We start from the raw sequence: 23,655 nt of genomic DNA on the forward strand, positions 1-23,655 counted from the left end.
AGAAAAGTGGAAGGAGTGGTTGATACACCAGATGGTTGTACTGCCCTTCAGAGCCATCTGGACAGGCTGGAGAAGTGGGTTGGCACGAATTTTATTAAGCGTGACAAAGGGAAATGAAAAGTCCTGTACTACAGAAGGAATAACCCTATGCACCAGTACAGTCTGGGGGCCAACCAGCTGGAAGGTGGTGTTCTAGCAAAGGTTCTTGGGGTCCTGGTGGACACCAAGTTGAACATAAGCCCATGGTGTGTGCCCTTGCAACAAAAAAATGTCGACAGCTTCAGGCTGCATTAGGAAGAGCATTTGCCAGCAGGTCAAGGGAGGTGCTTTTTCCTCTCTACTTAGCAGTGGTGAGACAGATCTGGAGTGTTGTGTCCGGTCCTTGGACTCCCTGGGACAAGTGAGACACAGACATACTGGAACAAGTACAGCCAAGGGCCAGAATGATGATTAAGGGCTTGGAGCATCTGATATTCAAGGAGAGGCTGAGAAAGATGGGACTGTTCAGTCTGGAGAAGAGAAGGCTCAGACAGGATCTTATGAGTGTGTATATACATCTGATAGGAGGGACTAAAGAAGACAGAGGCTCTTCTCAATGACATCCAGTAACAGGACAAGAGGGAAGAAGCACAAATTGAAATACAGGAAATTCCATTTAAACATAAGAAAAACTTTTTTTCTGTGAGGGTCGTCAAACACTGGAATAGGTTGCTCCTAGAGTTTCTGGAATCTCCATTCTTGGAGATATTCAAAACCCAACTGGTCATTGCCCTGAGCATACTGCTCTAGTTGACCCTGCACAGACCCTGGAGTCTAGTTGACTCCAACCACACTGAGCATGTGGTTGGAGTAGACAATCTCCAGAGGTGCCTTCCAACCTCAGAAGTTCTGTGAAAACTTTGAGTTGGGCCATGGTCATCCAGCTGCATCCAGGTTGCCTCCCAGGTTTAGGTTATGCTTATTTCAGGTCATTTTCACAAACAAATCTTTCTCCATCAGTGAAGGAACGAAACAGTAGCCCAAATTATCATGGGGTCTTCTTACTTCAGTCTTTGCTCCACAAAACAGCTGAAAGCAGAGAAGCAATTCTTAGAGAGGGTTTATGCCTTTGATGCAACAGGAAATTTGAGAGAAAACCACCCCCTAGCAGGGAGGAAAAGATGTTGAGTAATCACATAGGAATCGAGTCTTGTCAATGGAACCGAACTCCTAAATGTGCGAGAAGTAGAAGGAAGGAGAAAGAGTTTTGCAGAAGGGGATTTAGGAAGTGACAGCGATATTCCAAACACACTGGACTGTAAGAAGCTGGTGCCAAAATGAAAGATTGCTTTACTCAAAAGGCTCTGTCCTTCCATAAATCAAATACTGTGTTGAATTATGGTCATCATATTTCAGAAAGGATTGAGACAGGTAACAAAAAATGATTAAGGGCTTCAAAAATATTCTCATACAAAAGATTAAAATTGTTTACCTCAATGAGTCTAATGTAAAGGGATATGGTAGTCATAACTCCTAGCCCTCTGTTTTCCAGTGGACATAGTAGCACTTAACTATATCTAGTGCTTTTCAGAGCATATCAAAGCACTGTCAATGGAGATCCATATCAGTACCCCAACTTTACATGATATGGGATATACAAGATAAGTTGCATGTAGTGTCACCCAAAAAATCAGTTGCAGAGATTAAATTAGAAACAGGTTTGTTGAATTCCAGAAAAGCATGGTAACCACTCAGCCATCCTTCCTTGGGATAAAAACAAGGAAAAAGAGGACATAGTTCGAGTGCAGGATCTTCTGTCTGTAACAAAATACCATTCAGTGAAATCGAAACATGTCACATTCAAAGTGAACTGAAAGATTTACTTGATACCTGATGTACTTAGCCTTCAAAACTGACTCCAGTTAGATAGCGATGATGCCAAGAGCTCAACAGGATTCAAAATATGTGTGTGGAAAATATTTGAAGTAAATGTTGCAACCATTAGGGTTCTTTTAAGGGACATGTCAGTGCTTATGCCAGTTTGTAACAGATTTAGGCAGATATTTTTCTAGTGCACATACCAGCATTTAACTATCATTTCAAGGCAGTTTGCACGGAGTGGGAAATTATTGTCAAGGTCAGAAAAGCACAATGAGACACACAACTGGTCAGATGTAGTGTGTCAGTGCCTACTGGGCTTCCAAATAAGGTGAAAGTACTAATTAAAGCTCACAGCATGAGCTATATGATGTAACACTTTTTGGTCATTCTGAACCAGGGAAGGTAATGTCTAATCTAATCTACTCTAATCTAATTAATCTAATAATATTTTATAAATACAAGCAAGTATAAATGAAACGCAGAGAACTGACAGAGAGATACATCTTAGGTTTTGTTGAAGTACTTAATGAGAGCTATATAAATATTTCACTAGGCAGCCAGTCAAACAATGACTGCTACACGTTCCTATTGCAGTTGCAAAATGTACTAAAAAAACCAGGTGAGTTGCTCTGGGATTTTTGAGCTCTACTGCAATAGGAAATCAGTCACACTCTAAGTGAAGTGCAAAGATGTTTGTTCCTATCGTTGTTCTTTGATGGGAAGGCGCAGCCATTCCTTTGATGCCATCAGGGAGCTCTATCAGCCTGGTCTCAACATAGGCCTGGAAATCTTCTCAAGATACCCACGCTTGTTGTTGGGCTTGGTGAGCAGAGGCAGGGTTTTAAAACATAGACACCCCATAAACCTCCCCCTTGCTTCAAACTCACCAGTCTCCTATTTCAGAAAGAAATATGAGAAACAACTGTATGTGTCTTTCTACATATCTAACCCTTCTTCCCCATTCGAACAGGTGGTCTTTGTATTTCAGCTTTGTGCTGTATTATGTGTTTGTCTCGTGGACGCATACAGGTCCCAGGATTGCTGTACCAAAAGAAACCATCTTTGCCTTAGGAAACAGTGCTCTCTACTTTTTCTCTGCTTATTTCTTATAATCCTTTTAAGTATAAACATGGGTTTTAGTAATTTCTTTTTTTATATAATTTCAGAGAAAGAATGATCTCTATACTCTTTCTTCCAACGTGTCCTTCGAAGTTAAGAGCATGCCATATAAAGTACAACCAGCAAAGCTCCCCGAGGGAAGCATAGCAGTAAGTAACTGAAAATGATATCTTTGTGTGAAGCACATGTATTTGGTCATTCTGATCACAGCTGTGAAAGTTTTTATAGATGAAAATATTGAGATCAGCGTTTCCTGTGTTCCTAGTGTAAATTCCTGAAATAATACCTAAAGGAAATACCTTTATTGCGTTCTGTGGAAGTTGCTGATATAGGATACTAATTCAATTTTTAAATAATTTCTTGCTGCATTAATGTGCAGACTGCTTTATTGCAATCAGAATGGGTTTTTCACCCAGAAGAAAACAACAAAAGTGTGAAAGCAAGTGTCTAATTATCTTGTTTGGTGTAAAAAAAAGTCTGGAGGAAATTTTTGTGCAAAATCCAAAATTTTGTGGCTGCCAGGTTTAAGTCTCACTCTTCTCCCAGGCAGCAGTTCTCTCACACAAGCTTATGCATTATCTGTGGCAACTTCTTTCTTATCTGTATTAAGCTTTTTAGATACCCTGATTTTCAGAAGTGTTTGCGTGCCTCTGTAGGGTTTCCACATCTTGCAGATCAGGTGCAAGATATTAAATTACCTGGTAATCCCTACAGAAGTGATGTGATATAGACAGATACTAAAGTACTTGCCTGATTTGCAGAGCAAGATTTGTATGGCCCTGGATTATTATATGAAAACTTAATCTTGGAGGCATAAGTTTGATTTAATTGTTTGCTGGTGCCAAAGCATTGAGTTTGAGGAGCAATTTAAAGGAATTTGCTTCTTACAGTGTCTAATACCATGTTTGAAATTCACTCTATTTTGTCATTACTGATAGAAATAAGTAAAATATGATTGCAAAATTTGATTCTAGAGTAAGAGTAATCTGAAATTTGAAGGCTTATTGTTCTCATCTTTATAAAGATTTATCATTTACATTCCTTCTTATAAAAGGTAAGCTTAGAACAAACTTTTCCAAGTTAAATCATGGTGCAAATACTTCATACCAGGCTGCTGAGATGCAACATAATAATACACTTTACAGCTTACTTTGAATGTATTTTAGAGGATGCAGGCTATCAAGTTTTGTTTTGAACAAGCACAGATTGAATGGTTGATTGATACTTGCTCTGGGAAGACACAAGGTGAAATCTTTGTCCTATATTCTCAGTGACTCCAAACTCTAACATCAGGAGAGCCATGATTTCACCAGAAAGATCTGATGCTTAATGCAGTATTTATCCAGAAAGGTTCAAAGGCTCCAAGCTGACAGATATACTCAGGCTTCTTTTATTTTCTTGCAGCATGTGTTCCATACTAGAAACACATGTTGTGCAGAACTCTGTCGATAGTGGTGCCTTCATCTGGACTGAAGTGCTTTACCCCAGGTGATAGCCTGCTGTTCTCAACAAGTGTCAGATGATCTACCAAATGATCAGATAAGCATTTTATTCTCTTACTCCAGCCAGTATAATGCTTGTTATTTGCTGCAGATGATTTACAGCAAAATGCCTGTAATGGCAACTGTAAAATGTTGAAAAATGATAGCACTTTTATGTCGTTTCATATCTGGACATGGCAGTGGATGCTTGCCAGCTCTACAGCTTGATGTGTTATATGCACAAGCTCTTTTGATGTTCCACTTGCAAGAAGAAATATTTGCTTGAAGTTGGGCAATGCTTAATATTTTTGCTCCTTCTGAAAAAGATCACTGGTTGGGTTTTAAAAGTTTCCAAAGATTTATTTGGAGGTTTATGGTTCTCTTTCAGACAATGCAAGGGTGGAAGTGGAATTTTAATATTTTAAAATTAATTGTCAAAAGTATATATCTAATAATCAGCTAACACTTTACAGTTTATATAGTGAAGATCATGTACTCTAAAAAAACAGAGCATATGTCCTTCATGTAACTCATACAGTGCTGGGTTCCAGTTATGCAGACTGATATGTATATTTATTTTGAATGACATGAATAATCCCATACACATCAGTAACCCACACAGTCATTTAGTCATATTTGCAGCACTGACGTCTCTATTTCCATCATAGAATATAGGTCTATAACTTGAACAGAAGGTCATGATACATAGGTGTGTGAAAGGTTAGATAAAAGTAAGAAAATCTGAATCTCTTTTAGTAAAACATTAGAGTGAAAATGGCATCAAACAGAAAATCAGCTTGGAACTTAGTGGAACTTAAACCAAAATCCACTGACATCAATAAAGGTATTTCTATTAATTTTGTTAGGCTTGGAATTACAGCTATATACTGTACAACTGGTTGGATTTCCTTACTAAGAGCTGTATCATTCAAGAAAAAAATATCATTTTTTCTTAGAAGTATTATTATGGTAAATAATACTATCATACTTGATTTATTTCATGTGCAAGGTGAAAGCACTTTTTATTATAAGTACAGAATTAGAAGAAGCAGTAATTTGTTCCATTTTAATTTATGATTCTTGAGCTAGTTTTGGAATTTAATAGAATACAATTGCTTTTCTTAAATGGTTGACAGGATCTTCAGAGGGGATGCCTTTAATGTAAACTGTTTGACCAGTGTCCCACAGTGAGTAAAACTGGTTTCAGACTATGGCTTATAACTATTTTTTTAGCTATTACACAGTGATAGTACTTACATTTTAAATGTGCTTATATTCCTTATGAAACATATTTGCACAAACATTTGTAAAATGTAAACTTAAATGTCAATGTTAATTATGACTCCAAGCTCAAGGGAGCTTTTACATTCTATTTTGAACATTTTTTCAGAGTATACAAGAACATCATGCTGCCAAGGTTGGATGAGAACATGTAGGAGTACTAAAGAGTTCCTGTTTCTCAGTCTCTGTAAGCAAAATGACTGAAGATTAGAGGAAGGTCACCATGAGCAGCAAAAGTGGTAGCATTAGAATAATAATCAATTTAGCTACTGTTTCTTAAGGTAGCAGATTAAATTATGGAGAAGTTATTTTTATTTTTTAGACTGTGTCTTTTAAAGGACAAGAGGGAAGAAAATAGCCTTGTGAGAATCCCACTGAATTCTGACCGTAGATGCTTGATGTTTGCACCAGTAAAACCGAATTCCCATCTATTCACAAGGGACTGCTGATGAACCGGCAGCTTACCACATATACTCATCTCTGCCTTGTGCTGCCTTCCAGTGGAATCAAAGACAATTTTGAAGCTACAACTGCACAATTGCTACAATTTTGTAGCACCATAATCAGGAGCAAAATCCAAACTGTTCAAAAATCAGTGCCAAAAAGCCTAATATTTCTGTGATCTACTTACAATGTGCTTACTGTGGCACATTTGAAAAAAGGAAAATACCGCCTGCCCCTAGAAATACTTTAATGAGCATCAAGTGACTTTCATCAAACCACAAGAGCAATTCTGAAGTTAAGACTATGAGACAGCATCTGTGCTAAAACCAGCTTGGATTTTATTTCCAATAGCAAAGGGTCTGTCCATAACTCTCTGATTGGCTTCACCCTCATCTCAGTGCTTAAGCCAGATGGCATTCCTTGTCACCTTTGATATAAAAAAGGTGTGAGACATTCAGCACTGTGAAAGGCCAAAAGTCAGACGACTCCTCTCAAGTCTGAGGTGTGCTTTTTACCAGCCTGACAGAGAAACAACCACTGTTTTCAGTGTAAGAAAGTCTTCTAGTCCTGAATGGAGAGGAAGGCCAACATGCATCTGAAGTCCAGTGCCAACATGCAACACTTGTGTAAAAATTCCACTTCTTTGTATGGGCCACCTTAGATGAAAACAGATAAATCCCCCCCAAAACGTTCCCTGGCTGTGATCCTGCAGTACTAAGCCTACCACATGGAGAAATCCAAGCTGAATAATGCAAACTTGTCTTAAATCAAAATCATATGTAAAACTGTTTTGGACAGCATGGGGTGGAGGAGGGACGGTCTTCTGTGGAAATGGTGAAACGAGGCAGGCAAAACTGAAAGGACGCTTTGTTTCTTTCTTCCCCTCCAGCTTCTGCCTCAGCTCTGTGGGTGTTCAGGACTTGCAGTGTCAACTGTTCACCAGGAATTGCATTAGTAGCCCTGCAAGTCTTTGTATAGAGTACAAAAGGAGGCAGCCCAGGGGTGCTATATTTTACTGGTAATGCACACAGGCAGGAGTGAGACTGACGACTACATATAATCCCCTGCTCAGGAAATAAATCTCAAGCAGTTAGCACAACCTTTGCTTTGCTTTCCAAAACCTAAAACAAAGAAGGATTCATGGGGAAAGGGTGTGGGGGCGACAAGATGGTTTTAAGATTTTAGCAGGCAAATGTTTCATTAGCCGTTGGCATCACTGCTGCTGCAAGAGAATAGAGATGTGGCAACTTTGCAGCAGCATTCTGCTTAGATACAGGATAGACCTAATTTCTGCTGTCTGTTTTACTCATTGCTGATAATCTAAGGATTATAAATGTGATGGTCTGCACTTCTTTAAGATTATAGTTTCTTGTTTATATTTCAAAATTTGTCAGGCTCCAGCTGAGCTACTGAAATTACACTGTAAATTGCACTCCACTGTCAGTAAAGGCAGAATGACAGAGGGAAGAAGGGGGACAGGATTATGAACCCATGCGGTACAAGCAAGGCTGAGCGCTGCTACACCACTCGTAACTGGTTACAGTGCGTAACTCAGATGTCTTTATCTGGACCCACACTGATAGGTGCTCTATAGGTATCACGATTAGAGCTGGGTTGCCTTATTGTTTTCACAGAGTAAGAGGAAAGAAAACACAACACAAAAATGCAGCAAACATCTAGGAAGTGATGCATAAAAGAAGACACAGAATGGCTACATAGGTACTTGTAGTTGCATACACTACTATCAGCTTTATCCAAAGCCTAATGTAATCCACCGTCCCTAGTTAAATAGACTGTTTCCACTCATTTCAGCAGGATCTCAAAGATGCTTTGAGGTCTGGATTGACCCCATCTGATTTTGAAGAGTGAACTGGAGCACATTAATTAAGAGTCTAGTTGCTGTGCTCCTGTGCAATCAATAGGCAGCCTTATGAGCTAGTCAGAGACAGCACCAGGCAGCAGCTTGGTTCATCCCTGGCTGACAGCACCTGTGTTGCCGAAGTTGTTGCCTTAGGTTGAATGAAAGTGGACTTGGTGCTTAGGGAGACAGATGTGGTTCAGTCAAATACTATCTTAAGAAATCTGTAAACAAAAAATCCTTCCCACGGAAGTACTTTCCCACTCTGATGGTTTCCATATTCAGGATGTACAATTTCAGTAGACTGTCCCTCTACCAACCTATCCATAGCTGGCCAGCAGCTTGCCAGAGGCTTTTTGTTCTGGTTTGATGATGTTGTACAGTCCAGCCCAGTGCAGTGATGCTGACTCTGGTTTCTGTTGCATATATCTCAGTCACATTATGCCACCTAGGAACTTGGCTCAAGCGATCAGTACCAGAAATGGTTAAATCAAATTTTTGCATCAAATGGGTCTTCCCTCAGGTTTGATCTTGCCATAAAATGGAGTCAGTCATTTTGTCAAACTTGAGAGGACAGAAAGCGCTGCTTGGGTTTGCTTTTTGCTGTTTACAAATATTTGTTAAGATTATTTTGGTAAGTGGTCTATCACTTTACTGCTGCAGCTCCACAGCAATACGCTCAGACAAGTGATAGTATTAGAACAGAAATTGCAGTGAAGCTCAAACCTTACATAAGTAAGGTATGCACACTATATGTTGATATTATCAGATCTTTTTCCAATAGTAATTTAAAAAATTATAACTTCTTGCGTGTAGTACCACAGACTCTGCAAACAGAGGATGAGCACAGTGTAGATGAGTTGGGTTTTTTGTAATCAATCTCATTTTTGCTGTCTTGGGGCCCATGATTGAATTTTCATAAGCACTTTCCAACTCTTGTGCTATATGTGATCAGGTCTTCAAGGCTTGCCTCAGGGCAGCATTCATCAGGATTTTCAAGCAATAGAATGGAGATGCTTTCTTCCTTAGACAGCTGAGCTCATTGCTTGCTACAGGCTTCGTGCAGCCCATCATGACTGCATCCCTTCTGATTTCCCTGGCCAGATAAGCCTTTTATTTGCATTCATCTTTTTTCTTAACTGGCTTTTCTCTGGGAGGAGTCTCTGCAGACAGTTCAGATGACCTTTTTCTCATTTTCTCTGCCTTGCATTTTAATGCCAGATAGAGTACCACTCTGAGGCACAAGGAGAGCCATTCACAAACATTTTGTCCTTAGTAAATGAGCAGTGCTTTTTCTGAATCTAATGACACAGAGACCCTATGAAGATCTGCAATGGTTAAGAAGCAACCCAAAGAGGACGCTGGAGAAGGGAATGGTATCCCTGCAGTGGCATAGTTGATCACCTGATCACACCAGCAAGATATCTGGTGGGACCCAGGGGTGGCGTTTCATGGGCTTTTTACTAATTCAGTTTGCCTTGAAATAATTTTTTCTTGCTTTAATTGGCTAACATATTTATTCTTTGTATATGATATCTTTTTGAAGTCTTCTAGAGTAATAACTGTTTACAGCTGCACCAGAGAAGTATATTAGCTGAATGTGTTTGTTAGATCAACAATGGTATGGCCAGCACTGCAAGCACTTAATCTTCGGGGTACAGGTCAATGTTAAAGTGCTAACCCCTGAAGGACTGGGCAGTGTCTTAGAATTTTCTGTGTAAACCACAGTGTAAGCTTTGGTATGAGACAAGTGGTATCCCAGACAGTTTGTACCTAATTTTAGCTATGATCTGCGTCCCATAACAGTGAGGAATATTATAAAAAATATCTGCATCAGTAGACCTCACCAGACTGCCATGTTTCCAAGTGCTGTGTAAGAGTAGGGGACAGTTAGCTGCACAGATGAAGTAAGTGGAAAGGACTATTCCAAAGTGTCTTCCAATTAAGTGTGACAGTAGCTGGGAGACATTCTGCTGGTGCCTGCAGAATGAGAAGTCTAGGAAAGTATGCTGATCATGAGAAAGAGTGAGAGAGGAAAGAGCTAGATGTCGCAGAAAGGCTGCCATCTTCCAGAAAAAAAGTGAGAGACACAGAAACTGAATTAATTTTGAACTGGACTATAGAGTGGTGTCCATTCTTCAAACTTAGGATGCTGTTCCATGAATGAACAAATTAGCATTGTGCTAAATTTCAGGTGCATCAACCAGTAAGCTAATAGCAAAAAAAAAAAACAAGTAGAAAGAGAATTTGCAATGAGTGCAGATCAGGGACTGGGCAATAGCCAAGAAACTTATTAAGGTAGATGTCAAGCTGTATCTCAAGCACTAAAGAGGAAGATCATGTGAGAGTTTGTGTAATCAGTTTGCTTTGCAAACCAATCTCGTCTTGTCATGAAGAAAATAACTTCCATCTGTCACATACTTATCCTGTTTAAGGGAGACTAGGAGTAAATGAGAGAGGTCCAACAGAAAACCCCAGAGAGAAATAACTTCCTAGGCTAACAATAAAGAGGAAAGTTTGACAAAATAAACTAAAACTGAAACGACGTAATTGTGGCTGAGGAGCTAAGGAAAGCTCAAACTCTTTCCTTCCCACTTGGGAGCAGCAGGGAGAGAGCAAATATTCCATGCGATTGATGAGGAGCCTTCCAAGCGGAGTCTGAGAGCGTAGAATAAATTTGGTAGAAGGTACGTAAGGGAGAGCAAGGAGGAGGTTACTCGTGTGGCTGGCCCCAGAAGGAGAAATACAGAAGGGTTATTATTACTCTTTGTGAAGATGAAGCTCTAAAGAGAGAAGTTTGCCAAGTCAATTAAAACGTGATAACTTGTGTTATACACACCTGTTGCTTTCTAGAGCCTCAGACAACGAGAGCAAGCGTTTCATGCCTATTTCCCATTTAGGTAACAGTCCGTATGCTTGGCTTCTTTTAAAGAGCATAACATTGTACTGTGCATTAAGCTTTATCAGAAGGACAATGCACTCTGCTTGAGTTTCATTTTGGACTGCTCAGCTGAAATGCAAGTCATAGACAAAAATGTATACTGGTGTGTCAGCAGAAATTAAAATAAGAACAATGTAGCTGGTATCTATTGTGGTTTGAATTAAGAGAAGTTTGGGCTGAAGTCAACCATTGTTTCAGAGTAATTCAATGTAAGTCAATTATACCGGTCTAGCCTCTACCAGCATACATGTGAGTAGAATTTCGCTCCTTGAATCTCATTGAAGCATCTGCACAAAAGGGTATTTTTTGCTACTCTCTATTAAGTGAAAATCATTTGTATGTCTGATATGACAAGACTTTTGTATATGTGCAAATCCCGTTTCTAGTAATTATCATGAACAAGTGGAAAGGAACTTGTGGTGAATGAAGCTAGCATGGAAGAATTCTAAGCTATGTGTATTTCTAATCTGCAAAATGGTATTGAAGTGAATGCTTATAGCCTCTGTGTTCTACTGTCATATTTGCTTTACTTGCTTAATTTTTGTTCAAATAATGTATTCTTTTCATTTCAGATCAGAACATCTGTCATTTGGTCTACTCCAAATGTCTCCTTTGTAATCCCTTTATGGGTTATAATACTAGCGATACTTCTTGGACTACTGGTACTAGCTCTGTTGACTCTAGCTTTATGGAAGGTATGTTGCATTATTACTGTTACTGTTGCCTTAAATAAACCCTGAAAGACACTGGAAGATACTAACAGATAAGAAAAAGAGAGGGTGGCATTTTGTGATCTTCAGCAGTTTGGAGCAAAAGCAACAATACACGTGTCTTTTTTGTTTTGGTGTTTCTGACATGCTAGTGTCACTGACCTTTAAGCAGAGAACTTGTTTTCAAAGTCCTCCTTTATTATTAAAGTCTGGTTATAAATGGGCATACAGAGTTTTGCTCTGTTTCCCAAGACCTATGATCCTCTTTTCAGGATGTTTAGGTTCAAAAAGAAGTGACTCTAACTTTGTTTTCTCTGAATACTTCAGGAATTTCCAGTTTTTGTCAGAATGTAACAACAGTCCCAGCTTTAAGAATTAATTTTTAGAAGATTTCCTTTTATATTAGTATGTCATATCTTCTGTTTTTAAATTTTTCTAGTTCTCTGTTGGTTGTTACACTCCCTTCACAAGTTTTAAGGCAAGTTTCTGGAAACTGCTATATTACAGGGAGCCAACATAGCTTTCAGCTATCCTCTCAGTTCCCATTAAAAAAAAAGATAATTCAAGTTAGGATATGGCTTGTCTGCTTTCAGCTGCCTAAAGATTATGGGTTAGGTGTCCAGTCTATGCTAACTTTCCAGATTCACCTAGTCAGTTAACAACAACAGCAAAAAGCCATGTCTAAAACATGGGAGGATGAGAGAAATTATCTTTTGGTGGTATTCTCCTTTGACCTCTTGTGGAGCCTACATAACTGTCAACCTTTTGACAAACAGAGTTAAAGTTAGGCAAGAGGGATCTCATCTTTAGTGATCTTTAATCTAGGTCACAACACTGTCCTGTGCACATTTCCCAACACATATTCCACCTCTGTTATTATTACTATCTGTCCATCTGAATATATTTTCTGAATAAGTGTCTTGCTGAACTGAAATTGGCAGTTTTCTCGTTAGAGTCAGTCAGTATCAGCATTCAGACCAACTTTACGTCTCCTACAAAGACAGCTTTCATTGGAATTTTTAAAGCTATACTTTGGAACTCAATGCCTTGTACCTAAAACTTTAATTTTTCATAGGGAACTACTTGAATAGAAACAAAAAAACTTCACAGTATATCAGCCTGCCATTGGTTGTACCTGACCTTTCAGGTTGACTGAGTGAAGAATCAAACTGCAGCTGAGTCTTCCTGTGATTGTCTTACCATGACGCCTTTGTTTCTGTTGATTGTTTTCTGCAGTGTGGCTTCTTTGACAGAGCTAGACCTCCTCAAGATGACATGGCTGACAGGGAACAACTGACAAATAACAAGACTACTGATGCATAGAGGAAGAGAGTGACAGTTCACGTCAGAATCCTGCCTGAGACTAAAAACACAACGAGGATTAAATGAAGGATTCCTTCCACCAGTCTTCCTTTGTACCTGCAAGTGACATGGTGTCATAATCTGATCTATGCAATGTTCTGAGAACATGCCACATGACGGCCATTCTTGCCAAAGAAAGCAGCTTTACCACTGCCTTACAAACACACTCACCACTGAACAGAATGTTTATCCCATATTACAGTCAGTCTACATTTCAACAGATGCTTTTGAACACGTGTGGTATACCAAGATGCTTCCAGAACAAGCCCAAATCTCCCAAGGAGAGAACGCCTGCGTATTGTCTAGAAGATGGACCAGGACAAAACTTCTGAATGCTACTGTATCATGCAGAATACCTTTGACACCTCCCTAAGAATAAGAACTTTTATGAAATTATGGCTCAGGGAGACAAGCAATATATCAGTACTGTGAAAGTACTTCTGAAAAACAAAGGTAGTCTATAAAGAACTTTATAGATAGGGCACAATTATTTATTTTTCCACCTTTTCAGGATAAGTATCTGATATAATCATCAACTTAGCTTTTGAGACAAGTAAAAAAATAGAAAACATGTACTTACCTTGCATGTAAATGCAAAAGTAAACCCATTGTACACACAGAACACATCTTTCTTGGCTACAAGGTGTTTTGCAAAGCAGAGGATTGATGCAACATTTTACAAGATGAGATGTATGATAAATAAGTATATGTTGTATCTCATTTCAACCCAGAGCTGGCAGTATCATAGCCAGATAACTAAATCTGTGCACAGTATAGAGCAGGGGATGAGTTACCCTCTCATCCCATTGCTGATGGCTGACACAGGATACAGTAATTTGTGAAACACTGATTTAAATTATCACACCCACACTGGTGATATTGAGAAGGCTTGGGGGTTTTGGGCTAGGATAAATTTTCTTTGCTGTTGCCCTGTTACTTTGTTGAAATGGTCTCTTAAAATGGAATGGCTGCTGCTCTTGTATCTTCCGTTTAATTTGTGTTGTAGACCCTAATGCTTTGTTCACCTAAAGAAATTTTTGCCTTTTTTTTCATTTTATTTTACAGTCTACAAGCTGGCAGCATATTTAAAGTATTGATTTCAGCAAAATTTAGGGCTGAATATAATAATTTTTTAAGTGAAGTCTTGGAGGAAAGGTGGCAGGATTTGTATTTATGCAGAAAAGTAGGATGCCAGCGAGCCAAGCATGAACAAAAAGAAGGAAAGATATTTTGAGGTAAAGTGTAAAAATATACATTTAGAATTTGGGTTTTTTTTTCTGGATCAAGGATCCTGAAGAAGAGAGGCTTCGTTCATTCTCTTCTATCAGCAAATGGTCCTTATCTCAGCAGGGCCTCTAAACTCCAGATCTGTGCAAATTTGTGCCAGAAAGTTTGAGTCTTCCAGTGCTGCCTGTGAGTGTGAAATTAGCTATATTGTGCAAAGTTCAGGAGGGATTGCTCATTTTCTGAAACCTACACCACACTTTTCTTCTGAGCTCCTTTCTTTCCAATCCATCTCAGCTTCTTAATTGTCAAATGGCCTCATCCATTCTGCCACTGCTTGGCTACTTTTAGATGACTGCCATTCTGCTTCCTAAGACTTTGGGACAGGGCTCACCATGAAACATTGTCGCTTCTGTCAGTCTGACAGAACATTTTACAGTTTTACCATTTCTTGCACGGAGGCTGACCTGTGAAATCCAAGCAGGAGCTAGGAAACCTGAGCAGGTGTGTTCTATCTTCATATCTAAGGCAAATTTGCAAGACCTTTATGGAGTCTTTAGCTTATCGATGCAGTTTGCCCATGACACTTAATGAGAGAAGGACCATGCCTGAGAATATGGAGATGCTTCACCTTCATTTTCTTAGGATGGGGAGGCCTGACCATTTCCCAGTCCCTCCGAAAACCATTAACAGACCCTTCCCCCAAATGGGTTTGAGCTGACCCCTTGTAGATTAGAGAGATCAACTAGTAAATACCACCACAAAGCAAGCCTGTCCCATTTTTGCACACCTCTGTATCCCATGCATTCCAGGCAAAATCATCCCATGAAAAAGACAGTGAGCTTCTAGCTTTTGTAAATATTGAATTATTGTGTGTAGCAGCTTGAGAAATAAGATCAACTAGCTTCTTACAGTCACATCATCTGCACAACTCTTACTCTGATGAAATAGCACCATAAGGAGATGCTGAACATAGGACTTTTGTATGTGCAATACTTTATATTACTTATATACCTGAAGCATGTTTACACTGGCATTTGTGTTTTTTTTTAAAACTTTTGAATATACTGATTAATGATTACAATAAAGAAAAAAAAAGAATAGGAAAAATGAAAACAAACGCAGCTCTATTCAGTATTTGTTGCAATGTGTTTTCAATCCTGCATTGCTCTGAGGATGGGACTAGGTGACCTAATAAGTTCTTTGCAGTTGTAACATCTATGGTTCACTTTTGAGCAATTACTCTCCATTTTAATGATGGGCAAAACATGTTCAGATACTAAATTTAAACCAAAAAGAACCTCAGTGACTGCTGGGCCTGGCTGGAATCCATTGGCTGCAGCTGTGTAATGTCACTGGAAACCAAATTAGAGGCACATGATCTGACAAACAGTTACTTTGAGCAAAACTTTGTTTTATATTTCTACATCCTTGTAGATTAAACTTCCCCCATGGAAATGTCTGGAGCCGTGTGCTGTCAAGGACTACAGTCTTGGGTCTTGGTGTTTGTGGATACCTTTGGCTGCAAATTGCAAGCAGCTTTGCAAGGAGATTTCTGGGTTTCAGTGGCTGCCAAGAGTGTTTAGCCCCTGGGGAGATTGCATCCTGGATGGGGACATTAGCAGGCAGTTGACATAATCTTCCCCCCCTCCCCCCCCCCCCCCCCCCCCGTATATTAGTAATGTGCTGCACGATAACCTCTGCCACATCCCTACATGACTGAACTTTTGTTTCAGTGATGTCAGCCTTGTAGTGAGTTACTAAATGCAGCTTTCTGTAAAAGTAATTCAGCCTTACACTTCCAAAGGTATGCGCTGAGCTGCTAATTGCTGAGAATACAGGAGTAGTCCGGAGAGCAGAAAAAAACAGCTTACTTTATAAATTAAAGCCTTTTAAAACTGTTTATTGCTATGACCACCAGAGCAGTCTAGTAAACAGAGATATTCATCTTTTATTTCACACACTTCTTGCCGAGTTTGAGAAAGGCTGTCCAGTCATTTCCTCCACACAGCAGACTTTTTAAGAGTATAAAGTGTCAAGTGACATTTTCTGGTTTATGAAAATTTCAGAATTTACAGAACAGGGATCAGTACATTTAAATATGTTGTCACTTATGGATTTAATCTTTGAAGGTATTTAGCAGATACAATTTTCACTTTACCACCACGTTGTTAACAAGAATTTCTTGTCACCATTCTGTAACTTATTTACAACTTTTTCTGTCTTCTCCAACTTTTTTGCCCTGAGAGCTTTTACAGGTTTCCCACACTAGATATCTCTTGAAAATGACACTGATTTTCTCTACCTTTTAACTGTGATTTTTTTCATCCATTAGCAAGGAGGATCTTCTGGAAGTCGTGGCACATGTTAACTAAAAAGCCCTTTGGGAACTGACAAAACACCTAGAGTTATGCAGGAGAGAGAAAATCCCAACTGTCCGTGCCCTATGGTGTTCCACTACATTGTAGCAAATTTTTTTTTTTAATGAAATACCATCTGACACACTGCCTTTAGGAATTGTTTATGAGTGCGTATTTTATTTATGATTGTTGGCAAAGATCCATATTAAAACGTAGTGTAATGGTAGTGCCTCTTGACAATAAAGAGTCTTGAATTTAGCTTATGCAGGCGCCATGATGTGACACAGCAGGAATGCTTTTAATATTGAAGGACTGTTCTTGTTTTGCCTGTATGTTGTATTTGAGGGGCACTTAACTATTCAAGATGCTACTCTACTGTACACAGTCATCGTTAGAAAAGAAGAATGGAAGTAATTGTTCAACTCACTTTTCAGATGGTTTCATTTGTTTTCATCATGTTGCATCTACTCAACTGGTGCACCACATTTTATTTGCTTTTGTATTGTTCTTTGTTCCAGTAACAGTTTGTAAAGCGGACTTCAGCAACGCTTTCCAAAACCAGACTGCATCAGGCAGTATTGCTTTTCCAGAAGCAAGCTCGGGACAACAGCGGCAGAGCAGAATTCAGGATGCTATGTGAAATGGTCAGTGTTAATAGGGGCTAACTTAATTTTCAGCAGTTTGCCCAAATTCATATTCAGAGTCATATTAACAAAACATCAACCTTAGATTCTCCTTTTCTCCTGACAAGGAGGTCCAGGGTGTGCCCTCTTTTATCATCACCGTAAAGACCAAATACCAAGCAATCCTCGTGGCAAAGCTGAGGAAAGGAGGGCACATTTTGGACCTGCTCAAAAGAAATAAAAGGCGACCAAATCAAATGTATGGCAAAAGCACAAACATCTGTCTTGTCATGGTGTCGTGATCATGAAGGTTAACGTTTTCCCAGCAAAAGCAATCTTCTCATTTATCACATGAAACCAGCAGCACCACAACAAAAATCCCTGAAGTTGCAAAAAGTTTCCATGAATCTTGTATCTTTTGTAGAAAATTTACATTTTGAAGTATATATGATAGCTCTTGTCTCTTCAAATAGCTTTACTGATGGGGTTTTTGTTGTTTTTTAATATCTTAATAGCATTTAGGAAAAGTTAGGTCATCATAGTAAAAGCTGAAAAAGAAAATACATTTAAACTAATAGTGAAGTCTCACAGGAGACCCAGGCTTCGATCTGGACTTGTCTTTTCCATTTTTAGGCACACAAGAGGCATCGGGAGGTATCTCGTGTCTGCTGAGACTTCCAAGGGTGTTATGGCTTTGTTATAACAAACACTCCCATGCCAACTAATGTGAAAACCAGGAGGTTTTATTTTTAAAGATCCAAGAGTCTATCATCCCCTGCTATATTCCTTGTATACAAGAACAGGCAGAGCGTGGGTAAATGGCACTGTTAAACTAGGTAGTGGGATGAGACATCCACAATTTCACTCAGCACACCACAAAGAACTTTTCCTGTGAAGAGGGACAAAGACTGAATTTTCTCAGTGCCTAAAAGTAGGAAAGATTTGTTTTCTAGAAGAGAACACAGCACCACGGAAGCCTTGCCCTTCAGGCATAATGAGTGCAAGTATAAATGCCAGGCGGCTGGGCCCAGGGGACTTAATATTAAGCAGTTAAGGAGGATGCAGGATACTATGTTAACTATAAATGACTTAGAGGGTATGGCTAGGAGGCTCTAGAGGAGAAATCAAACCTTTGAACACATAGATGTTACCACAGAGTAAGTAGATCAGGAACAACAAGAAGGTTGATTAGTAAAATGGATGGAGTGGGAATAAGGCTCAGCTACAGCAGATGAGGAGAAGTTGTGACCCCAGAAGATAATGAGACTAATGATTACTACAGTGATTTTTTTTTTCACCATGACCAACTGATTCATTGCTTATGCAAAGTTTGAGGAAGACCATTTCCCTAGTAATTAGATAACGAAAGGAAAAAATATGTCTGCAGCTGTGACGGGACTATTGAGTTATCTGTGAATCCCTCTCATTCTTAAATGAAGGGCTGCATTCACTTCATTGACTTTGAGAGAAGGAAGGAGGTGGCAAAGACACGAAACTTGAACTTGTTCCAGTGTCTGTTAAAAGCTTCTGGCTTCACTGCTGTTCCAAAGTGACTGTTTCAGTATTTGCTGAGGCTGTACAACATCTTTCACTGGAGGAGTACAGACTGTGCTATCCAAAGGCAATAGAAAGACTTTTTTTTCAAGCCAGTCAAAACTAAATCTCTTGTGGAAACTTTGTGTCTATGCCTGGCTTACCCAGGAGACCTCAGGAGTAAAGTGTTCCTTAAATGGGATTTTTTAATTATTATTTTATTTATCAAGTGTTGTTACATACATTGAGAAGTTCTCTATGTATGTAGATAGCTTCAGACCTTATATACATTTATAAGTAGTTGAACTGAAGTAATTCCTTGTTAACAGATGAAGGAGGCACAACTAAATCCGCAATGGAATTGAAAACTTAATTGATGTAATAGAGATGACAGTGATCCGATTTCATTTTTAAGTTTGCTTTCATTAATGTTTTGTTTGCTGTTTTTAAAGTTTCCCATTTCTTTAATTCTACATTAAATATATTATGGTACTAATGAAGCGCTTAGACATTAGTAACAGTGATATTGGTGTTTAATGTAACAAGATACTTGCTAACAGATAAATGAGCCAGGGACAAAGAGCGAGGGGAAGGACCATGTTCCTCCCTCAGTTGGGCTGCTCCAACAGCAGCTGCAGCTGACCAGGAACCCTCTGTACTCCGCAACAAGCAGTTACTCTCACAAGAGGGGAAAATCCTGACACCATAACAGTTCTCAGTCCTTTGGACATATCCCCTTTGCCTCGAAGGTTTGTGGAGCATCTTGCTCTGCTGTTAGGTGCTGCTTGTTTAATGTTATCTGCTCCATTGGCTCCTCTGCACTCAACTAGTTTGGATCGGAGGGATTCAATGCCATCTCCTTTCCATCTGCTTCTTGGTTAAAAGGCTGAGGTTATCTCCTGTCTCATGAACATGTCTGCAACTTTTCAGTAATTCCTATATGATTGATGAGAATATATTCTGTTTGATTGGGAGGGGGGAAGGGGTGTTTAGTCTCCACCTCACTTTTCTAATGCCCATATATACACAAAAAGTCAGTCCTATGGTATCTATTACACATTATTTCACTAAGCAACCAGCCAAGTCTTTGTTCTGTAATTTAGTAGAACAAAGTAAGCCTGAACTTGACCCTCCAGCCATTTTAAGCAAACAACATCTGTGTGAAGCCATTAGGTTTCCAATACATTGACTCACTGCAATGCCTTTAAGAACAAATCTTCTTGCAAAACATGTTGTGGACTCTTCAGCATCATCGCTGCAGTTGGTATGCTGTGTCAAGCTTATATTGATCTTATGTAGATCATTTTTAGCTGGTTTTATTATCTCAAAAATATTTTTTCTGGAGAGCAGGAATGAAGTGCAGGAAAAAATGTGAGTTGTCTTTTTCAAGCACGCTCACAGAGAGCTGGAGAGCTTTTAACTACCACCCTCCCAAATAGCCCCTTGAAAGGACCTCCTAAGCAGGTCTGCAGGAGAAGGGGAGGTGTCAGCAAGGGGTGTGAGCACCAGTGAGGAGAAGCAGCACCCAGAAAGATGCTGATTGCTTCCAGTGCATGGCATTGCCCCAGACCTGGCATGGAGAGGGCCTTCCTTAGCTGCCGGAGGACTGAGGGGCTTTGTGTTTGGCCTCCCTGTTTCCTTTTCCTCTCTCTTCCTCTGTGTCGGTCCATGTGTGCTTGCTCCTTCCCACAGGTGGGTGGCCTTCCCGCCCTCCGGCTGCCTTGCAGCTCCTCCCTGTGCTTCCAGCCATAAACCCCCCTGGCCTCCCCACACTGCAGCAGCAACAGCTCCCCAGCTCTCTTCCCTCACTCCTGACTTCACCGGTTGTTTCCCAGCCCCATGATGCCATGGGGCCCGGCTGGGCACCACGGGTCTCCCAAAGGCTGGTCTCACCCCATGGGTACACTGCACCTCCTCCCCAAGGGAGGCCTGGGCAAAATCCGATCCTGTCAGAGAGGGTACAGCAACCATGTGATTTTCACACGGCTGCTGAGTGGTTTCATGAGGAGCAGCTCGCAACGGCCACACTGTCACAGACACCCAAGCACACACCGGGGACGGCATTCTCCAAATCACTCATATCCTGCTGCTTCATAAACGTATATGCCTTCTCAATGATAAACCATCTCTCTGTTCTTCTGTTGTTGCTCCATGTAACATCTCTTGCCCCATTTTTCTTTCTTGGCTCATCCTCCATGTCCCAGAACAATGTCCTGGCCCATTCCTTGCAGACCACTCCTCAAAACAACCTCTCCCAGTGACCTTTCCCTAGCTGAGCTCTGCCTGTTCCTCTGGGCTGCTAAGGCAGCCCTGATCTCCAAAGCCGCCCATGTAATATGTACCCTGGAGCTTTATTTATGGCTTCACCACCACCACCCCAGGTCCTACAGCTTCCTCTGGGGCCGCTGCTGTTGCCACCGCATATCAGGGACATGGGAGGGAAAGGATGGCCTTGTGCTCAGGTGCTGGGCTGAACTTGGGCAAACACTGTCTCTTCATTGGCTTGGCTATATACTCCATGTAATTTTGGGCAGAGCACTTCATCCCTTGTGTTCTCATCTGCAGTGGGGCCACCGAATAACAGTGCCAGACACACCTTGCAGGTAATAAACTCTTCAGGTGGAAACCAGGTCTCTCCTGTTTCTCTAAGGCTGAAGCAAACTTACAATGCTGTATCAATGCTGAATAACGTCAGCCTCTGGGGAGCAGTTACTGCAAGTTCGAGTGCTTGTATTGGAGAAGAATGTGACTGCTCCCTTTCTTTCCCCACAGACCCATGAAACCATATAGGGTTATTTTTTAGCTGCTTATTCTTGCTTTATTAGGGGCACCAGTTATAACTGGTGAAATAAAGTAAAAGCAAACCGATGAGGAAAGTAGCTGTGGGTACTGGGATTTAAGCTATTTATTCATCTCAGGCCTGCTGAAAAAGTCTGCTTATTCCATTAGTATCAACGCAGTCACATATAAAGCTACTGAAATGTCATACAAATAATAGTTTTCCAAGCTGCTGTGTAGAATAATTCAGGTGGGAAGAACTATTAATATTAAATACTTCTCTTTTCAACTTTGAATCCATGGATAACAAAGGGATCAGGCTTGCTTTTCTTTTGAACATAGAATTACCTAGGAATTATGTGTAATTTCTAGAGCTTCTCAACAAATTACTCTGGAGCTTTTCAGCAACAAGTTAGAAATGTAGAACTTTGCCTTTGCTCTACTGCACACCAGAGTATTGCCTTTGTTGTCTCTGTGACTGAAGGGATGCACAGCCCAGAATGAGAGAACAGATATACAAACCATGAATCAGATCATCGAAGAGGATTTTGAGGAAGGAAAACGTGTGTCACTGAGCAACATCCAGACCGGGATGTTAAATCAAATAAGTAGTGGTTGAAGGCGAAGTGGCTGGGGCATTGAATCCCTGGATGCCCTCTGAAAAATCAGACCTGCCTGAAGCTGAGCAGTCAGAAAGAGAACATAACTCTTGAAAATCTTGGCCCAGGCATGGCCTTTTACTAAACCTAGCAGGATTATGTCATATTGGCATCCAAAGGTGCTGTGAAACCATCATGAACAGAAGAGGGTGGCAGTGGAGCCTATGTTTTAATGTTTTATTTCCTTGTTTTGGCTGACTTGCATCACAGATGTAAAGATGACGTCTAAAGCTGTCATGAAAACTGTTTTCTCAGCATACTGAAAATGATACATACAGCTTAAAAAGACTGATAGGAGAATCAATCTCTTAATTTGCCCTCCAAGTCCTGAATTTTTGCTACCATAGACAGCAGACACCAGCAGGCAAACAACTCAAATGTTGGTGCTCAAAGTAGCAATGAAGCATTTTTCTGAACTGTCTACTGTCTTATAAGTGTTAAGTGCTTCCACCAGGGGCTGCCGAGGAAGGGCAGAATTTGGGTGTTGGCATGCCTGTACTACGTGCTAAGCACAGAGCAAATTTGTGGGGCAGAAAGTCTGCACTTCACATATAAAATATGGATCAGCAGATGGATATAATAAAACAGGAAGCATACGGAAACAATGACACCATTATGAACAGCATAATAAGCAACGGTCATAGCACACCAGGGCCATAAGCAGACTTCCTATTCTGGATGCCTAAATTGGGCATCTTAATACCTAAATAGCAGTCATCTGGCTCATCAAGGCAATCCAGAGCATCTCTCCTAGTTACTCCAACGCTTTATGCAGCCAGTGGAAGTGACAGCTGTGGGTTTGCTCTCCAGCAACTCCCTTGAGCCCATCTGACAACACTGGAGACTGGTGCCAAGGAGGAAACAGCAGGTGCCAACTTGGGCTTTTTTCCCTGCCTTGCTGAGGGCTGAGGCACTGGGGGCCACCAGAATGTGCCATCCCAAGGCCACATCTTCAGAAGAGCACCGGTGTGCAAGGTGGGGCCAGCAAGCGGCCAGAGGCTGTGCCCAGGAGCTCATCTCAGCCCTGTGTTGCCTTCCCTGCTCTTGGCTGTGCTGTGGTTTGTAGCAGCCCGTGGTGTAGGGGGACCATAGAGCTGCATGGAGAGGGAGTGGGAGGGTCTGGCTGCAGTCCACCCATCAGACCGATCTTCTAGAACTGCAAAGTTATGGTCTGTGCTCACAGGAGTGAGCAGTGTGCACCTTTTGTATTACTAAATGCACAAGCAGGCCCAAAACACAGGCTTTTACCCACCCCAGGATGGTCCCCTCTTACTGAGTGCCAGAAGGACGCTCGCTCTCCTATGAGTCCCAGGTATCCAGCAGTCTTTTCTGCACTAATGGCACTAATGCTGTGGGAGGGATGAAGCATTCTCTTCCCAGACATGTCCGTCACCCAGTTATGCTCTTCTCCTGAGAAATAAA

The 23,655-nt window shown here is 40.6% G+C and overlaps 1 protein-coding gene across 1 annotated transcript in view; it reads left to right on the plus strand.

The window, feature by feature from the left end:
• The window catches only part of ITGA8 (integrin subunit alpha 8), a gene marked incomplete at its 5' end in the record, with an annotated part of 124,815 nt that extends 111,529 nt beyond the window's left edge, over positions 1–13,286 (plus strand). Inside the window, 3 exons of the mRNA XM_082480019.1 lie at positions 3,027–3,128; positions 11,557–11,679; positions 12,931–13,286. Coding sequence (XP_082336145.1) covers positions 3,027–3,128; positions 11,557–11,679; positions 12,931–13,017 — 312 coding nt within the window. The 3' untranslated portion in view covers positions 13,018–13,286. The remainder of the gene's footprint in view (positions 1–3,026; positions 3,129–11,556; positions 11,680–12,930) is intronic.
• Between the last annotated feature and the right edge of the window lie 10,369 nt (positions 13,287–23,655).

This window comes from Vanellus vanellus, assembly GCF_965231255.1.
Source record: "Vanellus vanellus genome assembly, chromosome: 2".
NCBI classification, from domain to species: Eukaryota; Metazoa; Chordata; class Aves; order Charadriiformes; family Charadriidae; genus Vanellus; species Vanellus vanellus.